This window comes from Zingiber officinale, chromosome 1B (genome assembly GCF_018446385.1).
Source record: "Zingiber officinale cultivar Zhangliang chromosome 1B, Zo_v1.1, whole genome shotgun sequence".
Lineage (NCBI taxonomy): Eukaryota > Viridiplantae > Streptophyta > Magnoliopsida > Zingiberales > Zingiberaceae > Zingiber > Zingiber officinale.
The window spans coordinates 6,442,198-6,467,624 of NC_055986.1; the positions used below are offsets into that span (position 1 = coordinate 6,442,198).

At 39.2% G+C, this 25,427-nt stretch overlaps 3 protein-coding genes and 2 non-coding genes across 6 annotated transcripts; all 5 read left to right on the top strand.

The window, feature by feature from the left end:
• Nucleotides 1–1,264: 1,264 nt before the first annotated feature.
• TRNAY-GUA lies at nt 1,265–1,349 on the top strand. Its single transcript is given in 2 exon segments — nt 1,265–1,301; nt 1,314–1,349. It is a non-coding gene; the product is annotated as a tRNA-Tyr (tRNA).
• Nucleotides 1,350–1,599: 250 nt separating this feature from the next.
• TRNAV-AAC lies at nt 1,600–1,673 on the top strand. Its single transcript has one exon. It is a non-coding gene; the product is annotated as a tRNA-Val (tRNA).
• Nucleotides 1,674–2,564: 891 nt separating this feature from the next.
• Nucleotides 2,565–4,446, top strand: LOC122048272 (CBL-interacting protein kinase 19-like). The gene has a single exon (XM_042609864.1). The coding sequence runs from the start codon at nt 2,657–2,659 to the stop codon at nt 4,085–4,087; it is 1,431 nt and encodes a 476-aa protein (XP_042465798.1). The 5' UTR covers nt 2,565–2,656; the 3' UTR covers nt 4,088–4,446.
• Nucleotides 4,447–4,540: 94 nt separating this feature from the next.
• LOC122048279 (trihelix transcription factor ASIL2-like) lies at nt 4,541–9,173 on the top strand. 2 transcript variants are annotated; one of them, XM_042609878.1, is made up of 2 exons: nt 4,541–6,313; nt 8,873–9,173. In XM_042609878.1, exon 1 carries the CDS (start codon nt 5,215–5,217, stop codon nt 6,076–6,078), a length of 864 nt encoding a protein of 287 aa, XP_042465812.1. In that variant the 5' UTR covers nt 4,541–5,214; the 3' UTR covers nt 6,079–6,313; nt 8,873–9,173. The 2 variants fall into 2 exon arrangements, with proteins under 2 accessions (XP_042465812.1, XP_042465807.1); XM_042609873.1 differs by having other exon boundaries at nt 4,542–6,088.
• Nucleotides 9,174–21,337: 12,164 nt separating this feature from the next.
• On the top strand, nt 21,338–23,929 carry LOC122048293 (calcyclin-binding protein-like). Its single transcript, XM_042609885.1, has 5 exons — nt 21,338–21,618; nt 21,765–21,908; nt 22,931–23,170; nt 23,543–23,602; nt 23,687–23,929. Exons 1-5 carry the CDS (start codon nt 21,499–21,501, stop codon nt 23,789–23,791), a joined length of 669 nt encoding a protein of 222 aa, XP_042465819.1. The 5' UTR covers nt 21,338–21,498; the 3' UTR covers nt 23,792–23,929.
• Nucleotides 23,930–25,427: the final 1,498 nt, after the last annotated feature.

Sequence of the window (25,427 nt, forward strand, 5' to 3'; positions counted from 1 at the left end):
TACTCTACAATTAAATTTTCAAAATCTTATCCAAAAAATAATGCCAAGTCAGCACCAAGGGTCAAGAGAATTATTTTTTTTTTACAAATAAGTGTTTCTTTATATTTATTCCACTCCATAAATTAATGTATTTCACATCTTCTACATTGTTGGTACAAATGGATATGTACATCTGAACTAGCTTCGAATATAATTTTAGGTCAAACAAATCAGAGCCAACAGACATATTGTCTTCCTAATCCAGAAATATTAAATTAACCATATTTTTATCCATACACGGATAAAATAAAACTCAATGAAATAAAATTTAATATTAAAATATAATATTGCAAATATGTGATAGAAGATCGGGGAAGAAAAATTAGGGCAAGGGAGAGATCGTGAGGGGGTGAAGGCTCGGGAGTAGGTGGCAGCGACACGATGAAGAAGGGGAAACGGGAGGTGTTGGCGTCGGAGCAAGGAAGAGTAGGCTCGGGCAGAAAGATAGGGTTTCAGGGCTTGTCTTTGGCTGGTAGTTATGAACACGAGGGAGAGGCTCAGTTTCAGGCGATCTCCACGGCAAGGGGCAAGGGGCGATGGACAGAGGAGGGAAATCGGCAGAGGTGAGGCTTCCCATGACCACCGATTTTTATCCGCGAGGGTGAGGAAACTGTCGCGTGCGGCGCAGGTTACGAAAGGGAACGAACAACGTCGGGGATGGCTCGGGCACGCGGGGAAAGGGGAGAAAAATAAAAGAAAAAAGAAAAGAAAAGAAAAGGAAAAGGAAAATTCAACTTTTCCTGGGTTAAATTGGGATAACTTAAACAGATTTTCCCAGGACTCAATATTTGATCCCTTTAAACTCGTAATACGAGCTCTGAAAGCTTCTCGATTTTTTTTTAAAAAATTCTGAAAAATTCTTTTATAGTTATTATCCTTTTTTGATATTTTACACATACAGAGCTTGACAATCTCATATTGAGGACTATCATTTCAAGATAGTGTTTATTATGTTTTCCAAAACTTTTAAAGTAAGAGGAATGAAAATTGGAAAGGTTTGGTAAAAATGGCGAGGACAGAAGAAGAAATAGAGCTCTCGAAATTCTATTTGCGAATTTATAACTTGAAAAGAGATTGAAAATTATATAAATATAATATTATGTAATGTTATTTGAAGGGTGGGCATGTCAAACGGGTCACGTGAGTACTAGGATACAATTTAGCTTTATAAAAAAATATATTTAACAATTATATATTTAGGACTAATGAATGAAATGTAAGCGTACCGACCTTAGCTCAGTTGGTAGAGCGGAGGACTGTAGTTGTTGCAGATGATCCTTAGGTCGCTGGTTCGAATCCGGCAGGTCGGATGAGTTTTAATTTTTGTCAATGAAAAATGATTTGTTTAAATAATTTTGGACGAATAATAAAACTTAAAATTGGCGAAATTTTCTAACAATAATTTCATTATTCTGAAGTTGTCGATTTGTTTTTTTTTTTAAAATGAAAGTGATTACAACGTATATTAATAATATTATAAAATAAATCTCGATATTTGTTTTTAAAGTAACTTTATAATTCTAAGAATAAGAATAATTCTATGGTAACTACAAACAACACGGTGTCGTGGTGTAGTTGGTTATCACGTCAGTCTAACACACTGAAGGTCTCCGGTTCGAGTCCGGGCGACGCCATTACTTTTATCCATTTTATTTATTATTTATCAACCTACATGGGCCAATTCCGGACTGTTCTTTTTGTTTTTGGGCCGGTTGAATTTGGGAATACATTGCTCCGAGAAGCGTATGAATTAGATCGATCCATTCCGTTCTACCTTTCACGATGGAATTGCATAAATCCTTGCCGTTTATCTGTACCAGCGCGAATCTCAAAGCCACTAGTGAATATATATTACACGAACTTTAATACTGTTATTTTATTCGTGATCATTCAGTCAAATATATATTCCATCCACAAAAATGTTTATTTCCAATTAATAATTTTTATTTTATTTGTTTTTGATAATTTAAGTGTTTAAATTCACATATATTGATGGGGACTGCCACAAAAGTCTAAAAGAAATCCCAACTACAGTTAAATAATAATCTTCCGGTGCCCTTCCACGTACTCTACAATTAAATTTCTAAAATCTTATCCAAAAAATAATGCCAAGTCAGCACCAAATGTCAAGAGAATTGTTTTTTTACAAATAAGTGCTTCTTTATTATTATTCTACTCCATAAATTAATGTATTTCACATCCTCTACATTGTTGGTACAAATGGATATGCACGTCTGAACTAGCTTGGAATATAATTTAAGGTCAAACAAATCAGAGCCAACAGACATATTGTCTTCCTAATCCAAGAAATATTAAATTAACCATATTTTTATCCATACACGGATAAAATAAAACTCAAAGAAATAAAATTTAATATTAAAATATAATATTGCAAATATGTGATATCCACACAACGACGACTTTCATTTTTTTTTTAAAAAAAGAAAATAAATAAAAGTGGCATACCCTTTTGCCTCTTCTATAACTGACTTCCTTGGGGCTGGTAAACAGCAGCACATCCCCTCACCGTTTCTCTTCTATTACGCCACTTCCCTTCTCCGTGGCTTCGATCGCTTGGAGGTGGCATTTTAGGGTTACGTTAAGTGTTGCATCTCCCATGGCAGCGTCGGCGCCGGTGAAGTCAGGGAACGGGGCGGAGAAGCGAGCGAAGAAGGAGCCGAAGTTGCTTCTAGGCCGCTTCGAGGTGGGGAAGCTTCTCGGTGCCGGGACCTTCGCCAAGGTCTACGTCGCCCGCAACGTCCGCACTGACGAGCTCGTGGCCATCAAGGCGCTGGACAAGGAGAAGATCGTCAAGTGGGGGCTCGTTTCCCAAATCAAGCGGGAGATCGCCATCCTCCGGCGCGTCCGACATCCCTACATCGTTCAGCTCTTCGAGGTCATGGCCACCAAGACCAAGATCTACTTCGTCATGGAGTACGTCCGTGGCGGGGAGCTTTTCTCCCGCGTCTCCAAGGGCCGGCTCCGCGAGGACGCCGCCCGCCGATACTTCCAGCAGCTCGTCTCCGCCGTCGCCTTTTGCCACGCTCGCGGCGTCTTCCACCGGGACTTGAAGCCAGAGAACCTTCTCGTCGACGAGAATGGCGACCTCAAGGTCTCCGACTTCGGGCTCTCCGCGGTCGCGGAGCAGAGCCGCGGCGGGGACGGCCTGCTCCACACCTTCTGCGGCACGCCTGCGTACGTGGCTCCGGAAGTGCTTTCGAGAAGGGGCTACGACGGCGCCAAGGTCGACATTTGGTCCTGCGGCGTCATCCTCTTCGTCTTGACCGCCGGCTGCCTCCCGTTCCGCGATTGCAACATTGTGTCCATGTACCGAAAGATCTACAAAGGGGATTTCCGGTGCCCGCGGTGGTTCTCGCCGGATCTCAAACGGCTCCTCCACCGCCTCCTGGACACCAATCCCCGAACCCGGATCACCATTCCGGAGATCATGGAGGACAATTGGTTCAAGAAGGGTTTCCGCCATGTCCAATTCTACACGGAGGACGACCAGTTGCATACTCTAGAAGACGCTTCCCAAATGTCCCAAGGCGATGCGGCATCCCTCTGGGAAACCGAATCCGATTGTTCCATCATCTCTTGCGCCTCATCAATACTGTTGGAGGAGAAGAGGAAGAGGCCCCGGATGTCGAGGCCGTCGACTCTCAATGCGTTCGATATCATTTCCTTCTCGAGGGGGTTCGACCTCTCGGGGTTGTTCGAGGAGACGGGAGACGAGACCAGGTTTCTCTCCCAGGAGCCAGTTTCCACGATCATAACGAAGCTAGAGGAGATCTCCAAGGCGGTAAGCTTCACGGCGAGGAGAAAGGATTGTCGAGTGAGCTTGGAAGGCACGAGAGGAGGAGGTGAAATGGGGCCATTGACGATTGCAGCGGAGATATTTGAGCTCACACCATCGATCGTAGTGGTCGAAGTGAAGAAGAAATCAGGGGACAGGGGAGCTTACGAGGACTTCTGCAACAAGGAGCTCAAACCCGGCCTGCGGCACCTCGTTTTGGAGCCAGATTACAATGCCAAAACTCTGTCTTAGCGAGCGCAATTCAACAGCACTAGTAATCACTCGGAAAGGGAACGTCTGGACTTTTTGTATATACAACTCGATGATCTTAGTTCTGGCCTTGAGGTTCGATTTGAATTTTTTACTTATACATATCATTGAAATTGAACAGAACGACTAAGTTTTTCATAAACGTATGTTTGCAGATAAATTAGTATGTTTTTTATATCTATTTTTAATTTAAAAAATCAACCCGGCATTGAATCTGAAAACTTCACCTCGGAGCAATCCCCAACTTTGACCACTATGGCCGTGGCTTCTCCTGGACCGTCGAAGCCCACATCCATGATATGAGCCCATCATTGATGACCAGAGTGTAGACCATCTTCACCGTCCTTCAATATTTATCAACCGAGACATAAATAATACAAAATTAAAAAGAAATATAATTAAGAAAAAAAATGAAATTATAAAAGTCAATCCAATTCGAATAGGAAATAGGGACAGCGCCTGGTGGTGGTCCTCACCTTTCTCTCGCGGCCGTCTCCCTCTCTCATTGCTTGTCTCTCGCTTCTGCTCTGACGCCTTTACCTTCCGTCCGTCCTTCCTTCCTTCCTCTCCGTGTCCCCCAAAACAAGCCGACGGCGACCCGTTCCTACCCGACAAACTTACCCACCTCATCGATTCCTCCTTCGTCCTTCCCGCTTCCCTATCTTCCCGTAAAATTCTCATCCGTCACCGGCTGTTCCCGGTGCCCCGCGCCATCCTCTCCTCGACCTAACCACCAATAAATTCACTCCCGTCCCTCCGTCCCGCCTTCCCCGTCAACCCACAACGCGCCCACTGAACCAACGGCGGTGATGCGTCGTCGCCCCCATGGACCCCGCCTTTTCGCACCCCAATCAGCGCGAGAACGTCGGCGCACGCGTCTACCGGCGACTTCCGCTCTCGTGCTCTTCACGTGCCTCCCTTCCCTCGCCAGCCGGCGACCCTCCCTTCCTCGCCGCTCCCCCACCTTCTTTTATTCCTCTTTCTCTCTCTGTCTCTTTCCGTCAACAACACGGCAACCGAATAAGAAGGGCGAACATCAAGGAGAGAGAGAGAGAGAGAGGCGATTGAATCGGAGACGGATCTCTGGGAGTTTGCGGTAGATCGATCTGATGGAGAGGAAGGAAGGGGGGCCGTATCGGCCGCCGAACCCGGCCTTGCCCTACCGGGAGGATTGCTGGAGCGAGGGGGAGACGTCGGCGTTGGTGGACGCCTGGGGCGACCGCTACCTCGACCTCAACCGCGGCAACCTCCGCCAGAAGCACTGGCAGGAGGTCGCCGATGCTGTCAACTCCCGCCGCGGAGCCGCCGGACGCCGCCCGCCTCGCACCGACGTCCAGTGCAAGAACCGCATCGATACCCTCAAGAAAAAGTACAAGATCGAGAAGGGAAGGATCGCATCCGGCTCGGTTGCGGCCGTCAGCCAGTGGCCTTTCTTCTCACGTCTTGATACCCTCATCGGATCGTCCGTCGCCGCCGTCCCCACTGCACACTCGGTGAAGAAGCGCGCTTTGTCGCCCCCTCTTGCTTTGGCGCTCCCATACCACCGAAAGGGCGCGCCTTTGCCTGTCGCGACATCCTTACTGCCGTTTGATTGGAAGGAAAAACGCCCAACAGCCGCCGCCCTTGCTGTCGATGACTCAATCTTCTGGCGGGCGGCGGCGGCGGCGGCAGCGGCAGAGGAGGATGATGATGAGGAGGAAGAGGAAGCGGAGGAGGATGTTGGGTCGCCATCCGGGTCTTCAGAAAGAAGATGCAAGAGGGCTTTGGAGAGGGAGGGAAACGAGATCCGTGAGCTTGCTAGGGCGATAGAGAGATTTTCTGATATATACGAGAATGTTGAGGTGGCGAAGCAGCAGCAGATGATGGAAATGGAGAAGCAGAGAATGGAGTTCGACAAGGAGCTAGAGTTCCAGAGGATGCAGATGTTTGTGGATTTACAAGTTCAGCTGGCCAAGATTAAGCGCACCAAGTGATCTGATACTGGTAAGCCAAAATCGCACTTTTCTTTATGTGGCTTTGAAATGCCGTTATTATTGATAGTACCAATGAAGAACATATTACCTCCATTCCAATTAAGTTATTTCCCTTTTATTTTTTTACATTTAAATATGTTGAGCTGCGGATAAGATTGATGTTGATATGTTATGGAAATGAGACAATTTGATGCATACCAAGGTGTTCATGCTGCCAAATATGCTTTTAGGAAAGGTATCCTTTGAGAACTGAACCTACAAATTTACTTTTTTTAAGTGTTTGATAATTTAGAGGGCACGAGCTTAAATCAATTATCAATATTTTAATTTGATATCTTATTTAGTTGTATTTAACTAATGGATCATGGAAAAATTATGTTCTCATCTGTTACATGGGGTTTTAATCCCACTCTTGTAGAGTTTAGAAACCTACAAAATCACATAACACGAGTTTTGTTTATTTTCCACCAAATGATCTGGAATCAAAACTATCATACAAAATGAAGGCTAACTGTATCGGATTAGCACATGATGGCTAGCTTTTACCTTGGTTCCTATAAGCCGATTGTGATAATCACACTTTTAAGTCTCTTGATTATCGAGTATCATCTAGTAAGCAAGTTCAATTTGTTTTGTAGTAATAATATGCATTATCAGTTTTTCTTTATTGGTGTTGTTTAGTGGGCTACAACTTCAGGACAAGAAGAAAACACTAAAACGTATGGGTTTTGGAGAAATCATGAAACCCTGGTCAAACAAAGACACTATCATAGTTAGTGCTCTCTAAGACATTGGAGACTGGTGTGACCATGTGAATGATAGGTTAATGAGATTTTTAATTGCAAATGTGGCAGCCGCATGGCTAAATCCTTATTTGAGTTTCAGTTGTGATGGCATTATGTCCTTAGTTATCTTTCCAGGGACCTAAATTGATGTTTGTTGTGCCTTGGGCATGACCAAAAACAACCAAAATGAACACAATTTATTAGCAGTGAGCAGCTGATGATAACTCCCAACAGACAACGTAGACAATCAATGAGATGATTAAATGGAATCAAATGAACACTGAAAGCGGATGATTTGCACGATTACAACACACTTCTATTAAGGTAACTTCAAATATAGTACTTGATAGGGTTTGCATGGCACACTTTCTGCACAATTCTATCTAATGAACAAAACCCTCTTTAGGACATAATTGAAGGTAACAACCCGTTGGCAACCCATGACATCCCAGGGCAAAGACCAAAAACTAAAAATTATTATCAAGTTGGCGAAACTATTCACCAGGACAATCATTACCACCTGAAGTCTACTTGTTCACTTGGTTGAAACATCTGCCCACACATTGCATGCACAGTGACCTAGCTGTGGGTGGTGTGACATGGTAGCATGTGTCAAAGTTTTATGTCTATTTCAGTGCATGGATTGCCCATGCAGTTTGTCTTGTGTGTGCGCTCCTGTCTGCCCTCTATTCTCCGCACACAATCTTCATTGCACTGCAGCCTGCCTATGTACAATATGGTGTCCATGGTCTATCCACCACTCCCATTGCTACTTGCCACAAGCCACAACTCATTTCTGTGCTGTAGCCTTGCTGTGCCCACCAGACTTTGTTTGATTTCCTCTAGTGTACAGGAAACTCATATCCACCACTGCTGGACCCAAGCAAGGCAGTTGAGCGACTTGCTTGGCCTTCTCGAATTGAGGACTTGGAAGTGTCATAGAAGGCATCTAAAGTCTACATGTTTGGTGACAACATGATTGCTATGTTAATGTTATTCTTGTCATATATTTACGGGTCACCTAGAATGAGTGAGGGATATCTAGCCATTGTTATTGAGATTGTTTAAGGATATTGAGAATGAGGTCTCTAGGTCTTCACTTGTCGCATAAAGGCGCATTAACTATTACCATGGTAGGTTAAGAAAGTGTTTCTTATTTACCTTTAAAACTAAATACTTGGTACAATGACAGCATGGCAACATGATTAGTTACCATCACTTGATGGCTGGAATAAGATCCATGCCCGTGATCCAAGTAGTTAGGACTCATGGCTTGTAGTTGTTGGTTAGACTTAAGAAAGAACATATGAGAGAACCTTATCTTTATGAATAATGATGTTGGTTAACAAAATTTGACAAAGATTCAAGTCTCGTATGATTATCATTGATTAACTTAATTGGATCACTCTAAGCATCTTCTGTCTTCTCAGAGGGGATTAGCCTTAACCTTGCTTTTTTTCCCCAGTGTGTTATTTTATCACGCCCTGCCCGTGTGCCAAATTCTCAGTTGAAAATAACTTGTAAGAAGGAGCCTTTCTAGATTGCCAATATCAACTGCATGGTCCACTATGTATTCCCTAGATTTCTGGATAAGACGGCAAAAGAACATGGAGATTACCTATTGCTGGACTATGGTAGTTTGATAATCTTTTAAGTCTGTGTAGCATGTTATCCTCTGTGTGTGTATGTGCATCGCCCATATCATGACCATTGCAGTTATGTATGAATTCTCTTGGACTGTTATCTCATAATTCGTTCTCATTCGTATCCAGGATTTATCTGCACACCATGGATATCTTATCTTTACTTGTGAAGAAAAGAAAAAAAACTATCGTAGCAAACATTGTTATCTCAAAAGAAGAAAATACAAGAAACTTGATAAATGAATAGCAAATGATTAAATATTTTACATGTGATTCAGATCATTTCTTTTCTTTTGTATGTGACTAATATGATTCTGTTTGTATTGAACTACTGTTCTGATATTTGCTTATTCTGCTCTGCTGCAGGTGGTTTACATGTAGAAATAACTCAATTAATTACGTCACTACTTGGATGCATGTTCAATCTATCCTACCCTCGTCCGAGTGGAGGTGTTTCTGTTTTTATTTATTTATTGTTCGGCATCATCATCAGAACCATCGAATTATAAGATAGCTGTAGTTGGTTTGGTAATTTAACTTGAGACAGATGTTTGTCTGCACCACCCAGTAGAAGTGACTTTTCCTTTTGTTAAACATAATTTGCTGAACTAGATTCTGTCTCGTGAAAGTTTTTCGTGATTTCAATAGTATCTTTTTTGTTGCCTAACTTTTGTCCACTATCATACTAACATCAATTAGGGGGAAACAGATGACAATTAGGATGTAAATGTATAAATCTAAAAAGAGAAAATTAGAGCCTGCTTTATTATTATTATTATTATTATTATCCAACTTAATGAAAAGTTACACAAAATGTTTATATAGTTAGGTTAAAATATTAAGAAAAAGATTAATCTATCGTTAATAGTTAATAAATAGAAAAGTTTGATAATAATAATATAATTTAACATTGCCCTTCAAATTCATGATGTTATAGTTAAAAATATTGAAAATTTATCAGACAAAAAATGAAAGTATGAAAGGAAATATATCTTGGTAAATATATTAGTAATTTGTAGACTAGAAAGAATGTGATGGTGTTAATTTAAAGATAATGACGAGTAATGTGATAATTAATTTTAATATGTTTTATTCGCTCATGAATAATTGAATTACGCGTAATTTGAATGGTATTCTGATTATCGTAATATAATAGAGTAAGTTTGAAAAGAGATATCAATATCCGCAAGCAGCCAACGCAACTAAATTGTCTCACAAATAGTTGAGGCCATGATACGATACTCGACTTTTGTAGAAGATCTAGAAATAATATTTTATTTTTTACTTTTTCAAGAAATGAGAGAATCACCGAGAAAAACACAGAAGCCAGTAGTAGACTTGCAATCCGTGGTATCAACAACCTAATCAGTATCAGAGTATGCACGGAACTCTAGAAATGAAGTAGAAGGAAATAAAAGTTTTGAAATTGAGTGCCAATGATACTTAAGCATACGAAAAACAACAACTCAATGAACTGTAGTTGGTACAGTGACAAATTTACTAATCACATCAATAGTATACACAATATTTGAAAGAGATATGGTGAGATAAACCAAGCTCTCAACAATAATTTGGTACAGACTAGGATCCGACAAAGATGAACTATCAGATGGAGAATACTGAATATTAGTCTCAATAGGAGTATCAACAACTCTATTATCAGTAAGAAGTGCACGCTCAAATAAATCAGATATATATTTTGACTGAGATAAAAGGTAATCTTTTAGGGAATATGCAACCTCAATGCCCAGAAAGTAGCATAGTATACCTAAGTCTTTCATAGCAAAACAACGAGTCAACTCAAACTTCAAAGAAGCAATTCCATTAAAATCATCATCAGTAATAATCATGTCATTAACATATAACGATAAAAGAATATAATCTGTATTTGTACATCTGACAAACAATGTCGAATCATGATTACTAGGATGAAAACCAAACGAAATAATCATGGTAGAGAACTTCTTAAACCAAGCGCGAGGTGCTTGTTTGAGACCATAAAGCACTTTATGAAGTTTGTAAACTTCACTAGGTTGGTGTGAATCACTAAGAAGAGGTGTCATATAAACTTTTTCATGAAGATTACCATTTAAAAATATTCCATCTGAAATATTCTCTATCGACAAACAGAAGCACCAACAATCAGAGTACTAATAGTCGTCATTTTTATAAGATGAGCAAATATTTTCTTATAATCCATGTCTTACTCTTAAGAATAACCTTTAATAACAAGACGAGCTTTGTATTGTTCAATAGATCAATCAGATTTAATTTTGATCTTATATACCCAACTAGAACCAATAATATATTTTTCGGATGGCAACGATACCAAATCCGATGTATGAGTATGATGCAGAGCGGTTAGTTCCTCAGTCATAGCATCCTGCCAATGTATTACGAATAACTTCTCTATAGGATACAGACTCATAAAGACAATGAACAGATGCAACAAATAAAGTAAAAGAACGAGAATAACAAGAGTAAGCAAAATCTAGTAGTTTAGTAGATTACGAACATGAGTGGACTGATGAAGGTGGAGAGAAGGATTCTCTGCAATCTCAGGAGATGATTGGGTAGTGGCAGAAGGAGGAGCATGTGAAGCGGGTATCTCAGGAATCAAAGTACCAGATTCAGTTGAGCTATCAGTAGGGGTCGTGGGTGAAGCTTTCTCAGTGTCAGTATTAAAAGGATCAATATAAAATAGATCTAACTTCATATCATGCGAACTAGCTGGAATAGAAAAGAATGAGATATGCTCAAGAAACACATCATGATAAGAGACATACAATTTTTAACTAATGGGATCAAAGCAAAGATATCCTTTTTGACCAACATCATAATCTAAAAAGTCACACAGAGCAGACCAAGGGACTAACTTATTATGCTCGACATGTGGACGAAGGACAAAGCAAGTACAACAAAAAAACACGCAAAGAGGAATAGGCAGGAGCATGTCTATACAATTTTTCAAAAGGTGACAAACTTGAATTGTATGAGGTTGGAATTTTATTAATTACGTGAGTAGCGGTAAGGATTGCTTCCTCCTAAAAGACACTAGGAACACTAACAGATAATAAAAAATGAATGAGTTATTTTAACAAGATGTCTATATTTCTGTTCAGCCACACTCATTATGTTCAGGAGTATCTGTATACGAGGTTTGATGAATAGTACCATCATAAGCAAGTAAACGTGAAAAATGATTTGAAGTGTATTCACCTTCCAAATCATAAAGAAATCACTTTATGATACTAGAATGCTGAGTTTTCACAAGAGCTCTAAAGTTATTGAAAATGGTAAGATAATCAGATCTGTGTTTCATAAAATAAACCCAAGAGTAACAAGTGCAATCATTAATAAATAAAACATAATACCTTGACTTCCCTTTTGTAGGAATAGGAGAGGGTTCTCACACATTAGAATGAATAAGATCAAATGGAGCAAAAGAAAAAAAGAAAGACTTTTAGAAAATGATAAGGTAGAAAATTTGGTCAATTTACAACCACCACAATCAGAAATATCAGAACTTTTTAAAGGTCCTAATACTCCTGTAAAAGATAAAAACTGTAAATAAGATGCTAAAACATGACCTAAATGAGAGTATCACGACTCAAATGAAAAGATGATAAATTCACACTCGAAACTACAACATCTGATATTTTGAGTTGATCCAAAACATAGAGTCTTCTTTGCTTACGTCTTGTCCCAATCAACTTATGAGATCGTGGGTTATGAACATAAGAATTGGATGAAGAAAAAGATACTAGATATCCATATTCACATAATTAACTAATAGAAACAAGATTTAAAGTAAAACTCTGAATGTAATAGGCATCAGCTAAAGATAAACAAGACATAATAATTGAACTAATACCTACTAATGGTATAAGAGTACCATTAACAATCACACTAGATATAGATAAATTGAGAGAAAAAAAATAAAAGATAATAAATTAGATGACATATGATGGAAGACACCAGAGTCCAAAACCCATAAGGATAAGGTATACTTGAAATATCAGACGTTGATAAACCTATTTGAGAGTAAGTTAGTATGGTAAAGAGTTGTGAAGTAAGGAACTGTTGAAACTATTTAAACATATACGGATTAAGTTTTTATAAAGCATATGTACGATTAGGTATAGTAATAGAATAAATAATACTCAAAATAATTAAATTGTACAGATACCTTGACCCAAAATTTTTTATATAGTTAGGTTACATATCTTGAAAAGACTAATATATCCTTAATAGTTAATAAATAGAAAAACTTAATAATAATAATAATATAATCTACCAAACTCAATACAGCATGACAAAACACCATTTCTTTCTATCAAATTATCCATAAAAGCTGTGGATATGATTAATAATTTTTCAATCAAACTGTTAAAACATGAAGGCTTTAATATCATATATAAATCTAAAGAAAAAAAAACTAGGATTTGTTTTTTTATTATCATCAAACTTAATGAAAAGTTACCTACAATGTTTATATAATTAGACTAAAATACTAAGAAAAAGATTAATATATCCTTAATAGCTAATAAATAAAAAAATTTAATAATAGTAATAATAATAAATCTCGGACAGTGAGAAGGTTGAATCACTAGCATTTTTAAATCAAAATTGAGATATGCATAATTCGAAAAATAGTCTTAGACACTTGGAAAAAGTAATCAGTTTTTTATGTCAAATATATTTTAAAATAAAATCAATAATATGAGTATAAAAAAACCTATTTTTTATTCTGTTCGCATGTTAAAGTAAGATGAACGGAACAAAATTATTTATATAACATTATTATTTTTTAATATGACAAACAAAATTATTTATTATTTTTTATGTCGAAATTATTTTTTAATATAAAAATTGTTTTCTATTCTATGAACTAAATTAAGAGATACTTTTTTATTCATTTAATTTTTAAAAAGTAATAGTTATATTCTTTACCAATAATATTCTTATTCTATAACATCGAGCAACTACACCATAAATATGATTTTTAATAATATTATATACTCAAGAATTTAGGGGATGAGACAAAATTAAATTATGAAAGATCATTCATCTCATTATCCATAAAACTCATTTTGTGCAGTTATATAAATACATTATTTTTTTATAATTAAAATATAAAAAAATAAAATATATTATGTTATAGAGGTGGCATGTTGAGACTATCCCAACTTGGTGCCCGGAGGGGATCCGGGCGCTCTGAGGTCCGGACGTCCGGGAGGCAATTTTATCCTGAAAGCGTCGTCGCCACGTGGAGCTCGCTGGTTGAACCTGCCACGTCGCACCAGGGCGCCTGGTAGGGATCCGGGGCGCCCCGAGCCTCATATAAAAGGAGGGTCAGGGGTGGAGCTCAATACAACAACTGACAAGAAGATCTTCTACTGCTTGCTCTGCTACTCTGCGCTCCTGCGACGCTAACGAAGCTCCGACAACACACTTTTCCTTTCTGATTTATTCCTTTGTCGGTATTGCATTTATTTTCATTAGCAATTTCTATACTTAGTTTGTAATAAATTTCTAATTACTAATGATTGCCCACCGAAAGCACTCAACGAGTGCGGGTCTTGGAGTAGGAGTCGACACAGGCTCCGAACCAAGTAAAATTGGTCTGTGTTAACATTGCTTAATTTATCCGCTGCGTTTAACTCTCTTCGACGAATTTTTCGTAATCGATATTCACCCCCCCCTCTATCAAAACGTCATGATCCAACAGTTCCGGCCTTCGCGCCACTGTTACTACCCGACCTGTGAGCCGATATGTGGTGTTCCGACCTCCACACTGCTATTGTGTTCCGGCCTGTATGCCACTGTCGTATTCCGGTTCCCTGCCGCAACCGGCTCCATGCTGTCAGATCCTGCTCCTTATCCGGTTCATATTCATCTACTCTTCTGGGTCACGATGACTCGATCAGCATCAGTACGAACTAACCAGTCTACCAGGAGAGCGCCTCTTGGGCCAGGGTACGTTACCATATTCACTCTTCATTCATTTCATTATTCTACTATTTAGCTTACTATTTATATATTCGTGAGATCTGTTTCGAACATCGAGATGCCAAGGATCAAAGAAATTTGATCGCTATCTGCAAATAATATTAAGTATTGACTAAAGATCTTCTAATAATTTTATCAATATAGAAGATAATTCAGTATATCCTCTATATTATTTGGATTCACGTGACTCAACCAATATTCCAACTATATTATTTGGATGGTTATGTCGTCTCAACTTTAGACGGGATTCACGTGAGAAATATCAGACCACAACGAAATATTTTTTACGCCCTTCAAAATTTAATTTTAAAATCTATTAAAATAAATATTGATGTACGTTGGTCCAACTCAGGAGCCCTAATTTTTTCAAAATGATCTAATACACGCATTCCATCCACATTCGACACCTCATTCTTTCTTCTTCCTCCATCAAGTATTTTAATACTACAGGAGATAATGAAACCAATTTGGAAATTAGTTTTGGAGATTAATCTTATATCCAACATAATATGGGATGTTATGGTCAAAAATCAAAAAAGAATCTAAATTCATTAAACTCTAGTTCATCATGATTATTGTAGTTAGTTGATGCTCATAGCAGAGCTTTCCGACAATTAATTGTGTCATCAACGACGGTGAAACTATAATGACTAACAATATCATCTTAAGATGTCATTACCATGACAGTCTCGGCCATTTAAGGATAGCAATGAGATGGGTGGACATCTCATCTAGTTGTTTTGCCGGAGAGACATTTTCATCGATCGATCATTTTCAAAGGAGGGAGATGTAGAAGTATTTACAGACTGTGATAATGAAAGGATAGATAGCGAACTGCAAACTGGCGGAGAAATGACCCCTGAATAGATAGATGCATTCAGTCGGCGGGGTATTTGACCGATCGGATGTGGAAGGTAGAACAATCTCGTGGTTAGGCGAAATTTCGAAGGCATTTCTAAGACCCTCCGCATCGCCCTCGTCAAACCTAGACTTCATGATGATATACCAGGGTCCGGAGGCCAACGGTTGGGAGGAGCTGACCATCACTAAAATAGACACAAAAGGGAGGAAAGACGATTGAAAAAGATATGAAAAGTTCACCGGAAGATCGTCGGGACAGCGAAAAGCAGAATGCCCGGAAGAAAAGGTGACTCAAAGAGAGCTTACTGGGAAAAGGAGAGACGAAGGATTGCCGGAGGACAATGTACGGAATCGCCGGAGAGCACAATGCACAGGAACACAAAGGTCGTCGAAAACGTGGAGAAGGCGGTGACGCAGCGGGCTCATATACCCCAGGCTCGGCCAACCGGAGCCGTCCGATCTAGGTCACGGAAACCTAGGACAAGATCTCGCCATTGAATTCATACCGCCAAACGTCGCAATTAATGCCTGTCACGTCAGGCGTGTGGCGGCTGTGGGCGTGACACGTGGCGTGCTACTATGGGTCGGCAATTAAGGCAGGCATGAGAACCTATTCTGCCTTAATGAGAGGGGATTTGCACGCTTCCCAAGAAATCGTAGTGACATCAGCTTAGCCCACACTCGCCCGAGATAGCCCGAAGAAAAAGTTCTACAAGTACAAGCCTTTGTCCGCCCGATCGGATCGAGAGAGCATGCTTATGACCGAGCGACAAACTTCAGAAGGCCGATCGACGACGATCGGGTTCATCCTGATCGGAGTCTATACAGTGATGAAGGTCGATCGGGAGGGAATCTACGCACATGATGGTCCAGTCAGTTGGACTATAACCTCCTTCGACTAGACTTGAAGGAGATGCTTGTGATGCGGTGATAAGGAGGGGCCCCGCCCCACTGCCACGGTGGAGGGTCAACAAAGGTCAGAGTCAAGATGGTTGACAGACGAAAGGTCTTGGCCGGTCGGGTGGGACATAGCCCGACTGGGGGTTAAACACCGACCCACCATCTCCGACATGAAGTAATTAAATCGAGGCTCAAGGGACGTGTAGAAGCCAAGCCGAGCGGCTCTTTCGCTTAGTGCGACGACGGATGACATGGATCAAGGCTGATTAGCCGAGCGACTCTACCGCTCGGCGTTTTCCGGCCGAGTGACCATCCCGCTCGGCCCAACAACGGACAACACTTGAACATGGGACTTTCAGTCGAGCGACCATTTCGTTTGGTCAAGCAACAGACACAGCAGGATATCCTTCGACATCCTTTTGGGAGTTAGTGCCGTAGACGGGTGGCATCGTCAGACAGAGGATCGTACGGCGGAAGCTTCTACTGTCACTTCAGAGATATACTCGACCCGTTAAGGTACTGTGTCAGGGACACTTTACTGACATGTCCATTCAAGAAAAGCTTGGGATAGCGTGGCCACTTTGAGAAACGTGCACACACACTACAAGAGCCCTATATAAAGGGAGGTCCAGGCATCGACGGAAGTATGCTTTTCTCGCGATTTCTACTGTTGTGCTGCAGTTCTTTGCTTCTTGCCTCGCCTGAGACTGACTTGAGCGTCGGAGGGTCATCGTCGGGGATCCCTTCCCTGGCTTGGCACTGACGCTGCTTGTGTTGCAGGCGAGAGCGAAGTCCATCGTAGGTTAGTAGGAGCTCCACATCCCCAGCATCTGTCTCCTCGACTTTCGGGCAGGATCACTATCCATCACCGTTGCAGCCACCACCAGCAGTCTTGAGTCGTCGTGCTGCCGGAGAAGAAGAAGGTCCACCCTTCCATCGATGCTGCCGATCGTCGATCATCCCCCACCGCCCTGAGTCATCGGAGAAGAAGATTTGGTAACGATTCGATTAATAGTTTAATTAGGTTGATTAATTGACAATTAAAGTTCTGATTAGTTAGTTAATTTTGATTAATTAAATTAATAGTTGGGTTAAATTTATCACATGGTTAATGATAATTAGGAGTCGATGAAATTGATTAATATTGGATTAGTTAATTGAATAATAATTTATTATACTCATTATTAAATGGATAAATATCATTTAAGGCATAATGAGTTTATTGGATTAATAGCTTTGTTAATTTTATTGATAACTGTAAATCAACTATGTGATTATTTTAAATGATTAAAGTTATTAGAGCCGTTAATTTGGGTTGGGTCTATCGGGTTGGCCCGCTCCGCCAAACAATTTAAGAGGGTTGGGTTGAAATTTTATCAACCCAAATCCGCCGCGGGCCGACCCGTCTAAGCCCGCGACCCGCGCGAGTCGGCCCGCGATGGACTTGAGTTGGCCCGCGAGTTGAGAAACACATGTAAGCAGTTTAGATCAGTAGTCAATGTTGCAACTGCGAGATTACCACAGGTTAAATTGTAGCATTTCATTATCTTCTTCGTAGAGAGGAATACTAATTAGGAAAAACTCATACTTGTGAAGTTGAGTGTGATAGACGAAAGTTATAGAAATATATATGCACACTTTAAAGTTGATTAATCTTAAAAGTAGATGACCTTCTTATGTGATTCGTTTATGGGATAAATCTGAAACATACATTATGCACAATGAAGAGTTTGGTGTACGTACCCAAACTAGATGACCTTAAAAGTATATGACCTTCTTATTTGATTCGTTTACGCACGCACAGCCAGGGTACCACTGATCTAAACTGCTCAACGCACAACCAGGAGTCCTAATTACTATTCCTCTTCATTGCATAATTTTATATGCTAATTTATTATCTTTCTTTGTTATAATTTTAAAATAAAAATAGTACTTTTGATCCAACATAAGTACTTGTTTGTGTCCATTTATATTTAAAATATATGTTTCCGAATATATTTGATTGATGAAACATTTTTGAAGTAAAACATTGAAGATATGAACTACATTTTTTATTTTTTTAAAAAAAATTGATAGGCCCGCGGGTTGGCTCGCCAAACCCGCGACCTGTCTTGGATTGGGTTGGGTTGAAAATTTTCTAACCCGCCAAGTTGACGGGTTGGCCCGCCCCACCCCGCCAAATGGTTGGCTCGCCACGGGCCGACCCGCCCCGCCATGGGTTGGTCTGTCTGACAACTCTAAAAGTTATTAATCAAATTAAGATAATTAAGATGAATCAATTAATGAAATTTAATTGATTTGATATTCATACTTAATTTGTATAAATTAATTAATTAGATGATAAAGAGTTGGGTAGTAATAGATTAATATAATCAATACGTTGATTAAATGATTTATAGATCCTTAGATCAGCTTCGTGTCATATACTTGTACGACTTGAGCTCGAGGCCGACATTGAACTTGAAGATGATTTGGACACTCTACAATATTAGAGGTGAATAGTTCCTACTTTGACCTATTTAGTTTCTTTGATCTTAGTATATGATTATTTATTGTCATTTATTAATTAGACAATAGTTACTGCTTACCTTGACTTTATTCATATTATTTCTTGAGCTTGTTGCTTGACCTTAGAGATTATTCATTTTATATTTATGCAATCTCATTATTCTTCACGTTTGATTTTGTTATATATGTATAATATTACCATACCATAGTGTAGGATGTTGGATACCCTGCTAGACCCCTAGTAGATGATTTGAGTTGTATTTATTGTTGGGACGATCATATCGTAGTATAGGATATCAAGTATCTTATTAGACCCTTGTTGTTATTTAGGCTCATGCATATATCCTGTCTGCCTACGAGACCATTCATGGCAGAGAGGTTTTTCCACAGATAGTGTCTAGTTAATTACATACACTAACTGACCACGGGACCATTCTTGATAGAGCGTTCTCTCGTAATCAGTGATAGGGGAGCTAGATAGCTACCTCATCCTGTCCTCCTAGGAGACCATTCGTGGTAGAGCGTTCTCTCATGGATAGTGATTAGTTATTTACCTTGATTATCCATGGGACCATTCGTGGTAGAGCGTTTCCCCTACAGTTAATATTTGTTATATACTTGTTATATGTTGAGTTTATACAGGTGGTTTTTGGATATACTATATATACTCCCGATTTATTGGCTATACCTGGTGGAGCAAGTCAGTGAAGGGTTAAGGTGTTGGTTATGGTTTGTTTAGTAGATGATTTTATGTTAGTACTCTTACTTTTGTAGTAAGTATTTATTACTTGAGACTGCATCCTTTGAGTTCCTTACATTATTTTATTAATACACTATTTTCTTATACCCATTGAGTTGTTGGACTTGCTACCCCTTGCTTTTCCTCTACTTCGAGGTTAGCGAATAGAAGATGTGTCGTGTCGCTTAGAAGTCCTGGCTGCTAGTCCTACTCGAGTTCAAATTTCTTTTTGAATCATTTGATTTATTTTCCGCTACCTTTGTTTATGATTGTACTTCTTAGTCGAATTTTATGTTCGCATGTATAGACATACATATACATATCACTTGTTATGAGTTGTGATTTTATATTACATGGATGTTTGTGTTGACTTTTATTGGTTTGATATTTGTTATTTCTCATATTATCACTAGGAGGTACTATCTAGTTTGACGAACAAGTATACCCTCGGGACGTGACATTAACACTCTTCGCAATCACACTTGAAGCACAATCACATGTCCTACCAAGAACCCCCCTAGCTACCTTCCCATGTCATCCAAATTCCTTCACACTTGTTTTGTGGAACGATTAGGTTAGTAAAAGGATTGAATTATAATATAAATATAAAATATTATCCATTAACCAATCCATAAATCATTAACCCATTAAGCATTACCACTCGTTACTCATCAGATTCAAAGTTTCAAATCCATTACAATAAATGTATTGAATAATATAATAGAAAATAATAAATATATAATAAAATTAAACAAAAGCTCGCGAACGGTTCACGAACAATCGAACAAAATGTTGTAAATTGGAATTACACTCAAAGCCTTATCGAACATGTTCAAATTCGACTTGAATTTGATAATATCGAATACAAATCAAATATTATTTGAACTCGCTCGAAAAGCTCGTGAACCAGCTCAGACATTTCCTACAAACGATGTCAATTTATTCCTGTCTAAGATCACCGTCAGATGAGTCAATGTAGAGCAACTATAGTGGTGAGAATTCTTGACGATCCAGTGATGAAGAAAACCTATGAGGTCTCTACATCACTTACCAAGAGGTTAAAATGAGCGCTGATGTTAAACTCGACGTGACCACTCTAACACTCAAAACACAAGAGCTAGATGAAATGAAAGGCTGAAGAAGAGTTCAGATAAATATATGCGTGCATACCTATGCCCGCCACAGCAGATCTCCTTTTATACGTTTTCTAAGGAGGAGGCACAAAATCCACGTTCGAGTTGTGGGGCTGCCACGTCACATAGACCCTCACTTCTTGTCCATACCCTCAGTCGACCCATAGTTTCCACTTATCTTGGCCTCCACATTTCCCACTCACATTTTGAGGTGTATGGCCCGAGCCGAGCCGAGGGAGTTTAGAGGAGCTAAGCCAAAAGGTTTGAGTGCGATCGGGCTAGAGGAGCTAGGTCGACTGAGTTGGAGGAGCCAAGTGGATCGAGCTAGCGGAGCTGGGTAGTAATTTTCTTCTAGTAGGACGACAAACCTAAGAAATTTGACTGCTTGAATATATTTTTGTAAGTGTTTTTTGATTTATCTTGATGATCAATTAAAAATTTATGTGGAACCGAATCAATTACTTTTAAAATTAATCAAAAATTAAATATTTAAATTATCAAATAATAATAATAATAATATATAAAAAAATATGGAAGTGATATTAACAAAATTTAATAGATCTATTGCAAAATTCACAAAGATAATTTTTTTTTAAAAAAAAAATTAATGGATAACTATTGTAATTTATTAATGGGTATTAAATTTTCTTACATTTCACCCCTGTTCGAGAACCTTCCCTCCTCCAGTAATGGAAGACAACTCTCAAATCTGGAAGATACCTTCTCCTCCACGGCTTCTATATACCAAGCTCTTTTTCCTTCATTTTCTGCTTCTGTGCATTCGAGAATCCATAGGAGCTCCGGTGATCGACGTCTAACCTGTAGTATAGGTGTGCACGATGGCTGAGGAGCAGCAATTGAAGCTGGATTTGGAGGAATTGCGGCATCTCCAGAGCATCGCCAAGAGGCCTCGAGTCATCTCCTTCCTCGCCTCCGAGATCCGCGACCTAGACGCCAAGGTACATTCTTCTTTTCTTGAACAGAGAAATGAAACTTCTGTATTCATTTACTGTTAGGTAGACAAGATAGTTCGATCGACATGGCATCTTGTTTTTGTTTTTCTCTTCGTGCTGAGTTGCATTTATTCGATGGGTTATCTTTGTAGTTTGCGACGGTGACTGCTGCAGCTGCGGCAACACAGAGGGCTGCAGTCTCTGTGGAAAAGGCGCCTTTTGATTCTGGTGCTGTCAACAGAAGCTATGCCACTCTTGGAACGTTCAGCTGGGATCAAGACAATGACAAGATAAAGGTAACTTTTTAGCCTTGAAATTTAGTCCTATATTGTTGTTAGGAACTAGCATTAAGTTTATTCAATTGAAACAATAGATTATTGTTGGGAACTAGCATCCCATTATTGCGTCAGAGAAAACATTTTAGATCACAGAGACGATATCATTGCTAAGAATTATGGTAGGTATTCTATTGACTACTTTCTACCCAGAATCGTGTGAACCTGGCCACAACCTTCTAATGCAACTCTACCTTTGTATATTACTATCAGGCACAACTTATGAACCTAATAACATGTTGAATTCTGAGATTAGCGAAGGAGTGAAAAGGATAGCATACTCAATATGGGCAGTAGATTCGATACCTGGATTTTCATCTTCGAACAAAGAAACCAAAATCAAACATACTTCAGATTTTGTTTTCAATTGTTTGATTGATAGTTTGCAACTACCATGAATGTTGATCACGTGTATTATACTGTTTGTATAGACTGAAAAATTGTTCATTAGACATCAAGAACTCTTACAGTGAGGGATATGGGGGAGTAAAGTAATAAACATTTTCCCCTTCCACTTGTATGCATATCTAGATTTATAGGGTAGACATTTAGTGGATGAGAAATTGAATATTTCTAGCAACGATCTGAGTTTCGCCATAGAACAAAAATTTTCAATGCTTTATAGTGAAAGTGCTGTGAGAGCAGTACATGTGCAAAAATAAACAAATTTCTTAACCTGAAGGTAAGCAAGCTTTGAAGGAAACTTTTCACATTTCTTGTCATTTCTTATTTGGCTATATATATTTATTTCAGACTACATTCTTAATTTTTTAAGTTGTTCGTGGATTGAAACTCAGGATTAAGGTAACACCAGACTAGCTCTCACATAAATAACCCAACACATTTTCTAGCTGAAGTATATGTTTAATATTATTTATTTTCTCCTTTACCTTTCTTTTGTTTTCTTTAAACTGATTTTTTGTTTCAAGATAAATCTTGGTTATAGTAATCTTAAGTTTGCTCTCTTAATTGCTTTGCATCAGATTTATATATCTATTGAAGGTGCAGACCAAGAGAAAGTGGATGCTATTTTTAAGCCAATGTCTGTTGACATCAAATTGCATGATATTCATGAGAAAAACTATCGATTTTATATTCCAAAATTGAACAAAGAGATATTGCCTGACAAGTGTAAGTTGGTCGTCAAACCCACCAAGGTTATTGTTACCCTCGTCAAAGTTTCCAAGGGAAACTGGCTGGACCTGCACTTTAAGGAAGACAAGGTACTTATAGTGTCATAAATTATAGATTCTGCTTTGTTAAATTTCATGCGTATTAATATTGTACACTGCTTCTTACATTCTTCCTAAACTTAGTTTCTACATTCTAGTATCATTTGTAGTCTTGCCAAATAAACCTTATATGAAGAACATAATATTGAAGTTGGCATAAATAAATATGTTTGGAAAAGAGTAGTAGAATTTGGCCTTGAGCAAACAGATAATAAATGGAATGATACTGCATTCTAATTCTGTTATATCTTGCAAATTTAAGTGTGTCGCCCTCCACCTGTAGGCTTTTACATACTTGCTCTTTCTTGTTTGCATTGTTCATCTCGCCAATAGTTCTCTTAGAACATCAAGAACTATTTGCAGCTTAAGCCAAATCTTGGCCAAGAGAAAGATCCGATGGCAGGAATTATGGATTTGATGAAGGTGATCTATCTATCCTCTATGCTTCTCTATTGCCCTCTGAGTTGTTGTATTCAAACTCGGATAGTGATTTTAATATATTTTCAGAACATGTATGAAGAAGGCGATGATGAGATGAAGCGGACGATTGCCAAAGCCTGGTCTGATGCAAGATCTGGAAAAACGGCTGATCCACTAAAAAATTACCCATGAAAATAGGAGCACGAGGGTGGTTTGATCTTTAACCATTCCAGCACATCTTTGTTTATTCAGCTGACAACATGAACTTTGACTGTTGAACTCGTTTTAGCTTTTTCATTGTGCTATAAATCGCCAGTTAACCTTTTCTAATTTCGCATTCTTAATTTGTTTTCCAAGGTTAAGAATTTCTGTCAGCTTAAGCAACCAATCTAATTGAACACTATTCTCTCCTTATAATCTCATTCAAATACTTGAGTTATCTCCTCCTCTGCTTAGATCGATGGGGATATTGCTAATGATTTGGATCAAATTTATCTAGCCTATTAAAAAAAAAGTGGCGCGGGAGCCACCTTGGCCCTTCTAGTAAAAAGACATTTTGTAGATGTCAGAATAGAAGATAGTAGAAGAAGCATCACACGAATCTTGTGATGTTGCAGTCATTTACTTCAGTGTCACTCGGTTCCTTTCCATTTCCAAAAGCTTGTAATTATCATTAAGAAGGAATGTTTGACACACAAGGAGGGTCCCATAACCCCTATCTCGGTGTGCATATTCCTCTGTGCGGCGTCGCCGGCCTCGTGGTTTCTTCAACCAACAAGTGAGAAATCAAAAGCAGCAAGCAAAAGCGACAGGAACGTGCAGTCGAAGAGCGAAGAAGCCGTCGCTGTTGGCTAGTTCACGAGCAGCGGCGGTCGAAAGGAAAAAAGGTGGGGCCGCTGTGTCAATTCGTCGAACGGGTGGAGTGCGGGCGCGGTGAGTCCGCTGGGGATTGAAGTTTTCTACGTATGCACTTTGAATGTTATGCCTGCTTTCTCTCTTTGGATTCGTCGACGGGCAGCGACAACAGTACTGACGACGACGGCGTGAAAGGGCGGTGCACGGCATGGCGTGAAGCCCACCGTGACCACCACTAATTATTGCGATGTGGATGGCCAAGAATCGGTACTGTTTGGATGTGAGATGTTTCTACCTATTACCTTCGATAATATTGATTGCCTCTCTAGTCTTGTGCCCACAATCCACAACCCTTAAACGAGACTACAAATAGCGCAACGAAGAAGATAAATATATTTAGACATCAACACTAATATTCTAATTCTATTAATCTTCGCATGATGATTGAAATATCAGACAATCTAGTAAAACAAAATGATCATATAACAATGGTTAATCTTTAGAGCCGCAACGTTGCGAGGCAAGTCAACTCGGGATCTATATATATCAAGGCCGTCACGTAATCTAGTAAATATCCTAATTCGGTAAGGAAAATTAGATGTTGAACTGATCCTCCTCGCGAGGATAAGATAACGTTAGTAGTCGTATTCCCCGAGTCATCTCTATCAGTTCTTAGATTAATTATAAATAGAAAAAAAATAATAATCGTCTATTAATTGTCGACATTAATTTCAAGTTAGATTAGGTGGGCAATAATAAAGGAGCCTATATTAGAAACCACAGGGGTTTCTCCCATAGAATTCATAATTCCATTGATGTGACATGTCCCTTTCTAAATAGAAGTTCCATAGATGATAAGGGCGAAGAACAATCGAAGTTTTCTCGGTATTTACCTTTACTTCCAAATGGTGGATATCTATGTATTAATAAGATATCAACCTTTATATTTATCCGCACATCTTATACCGTACAC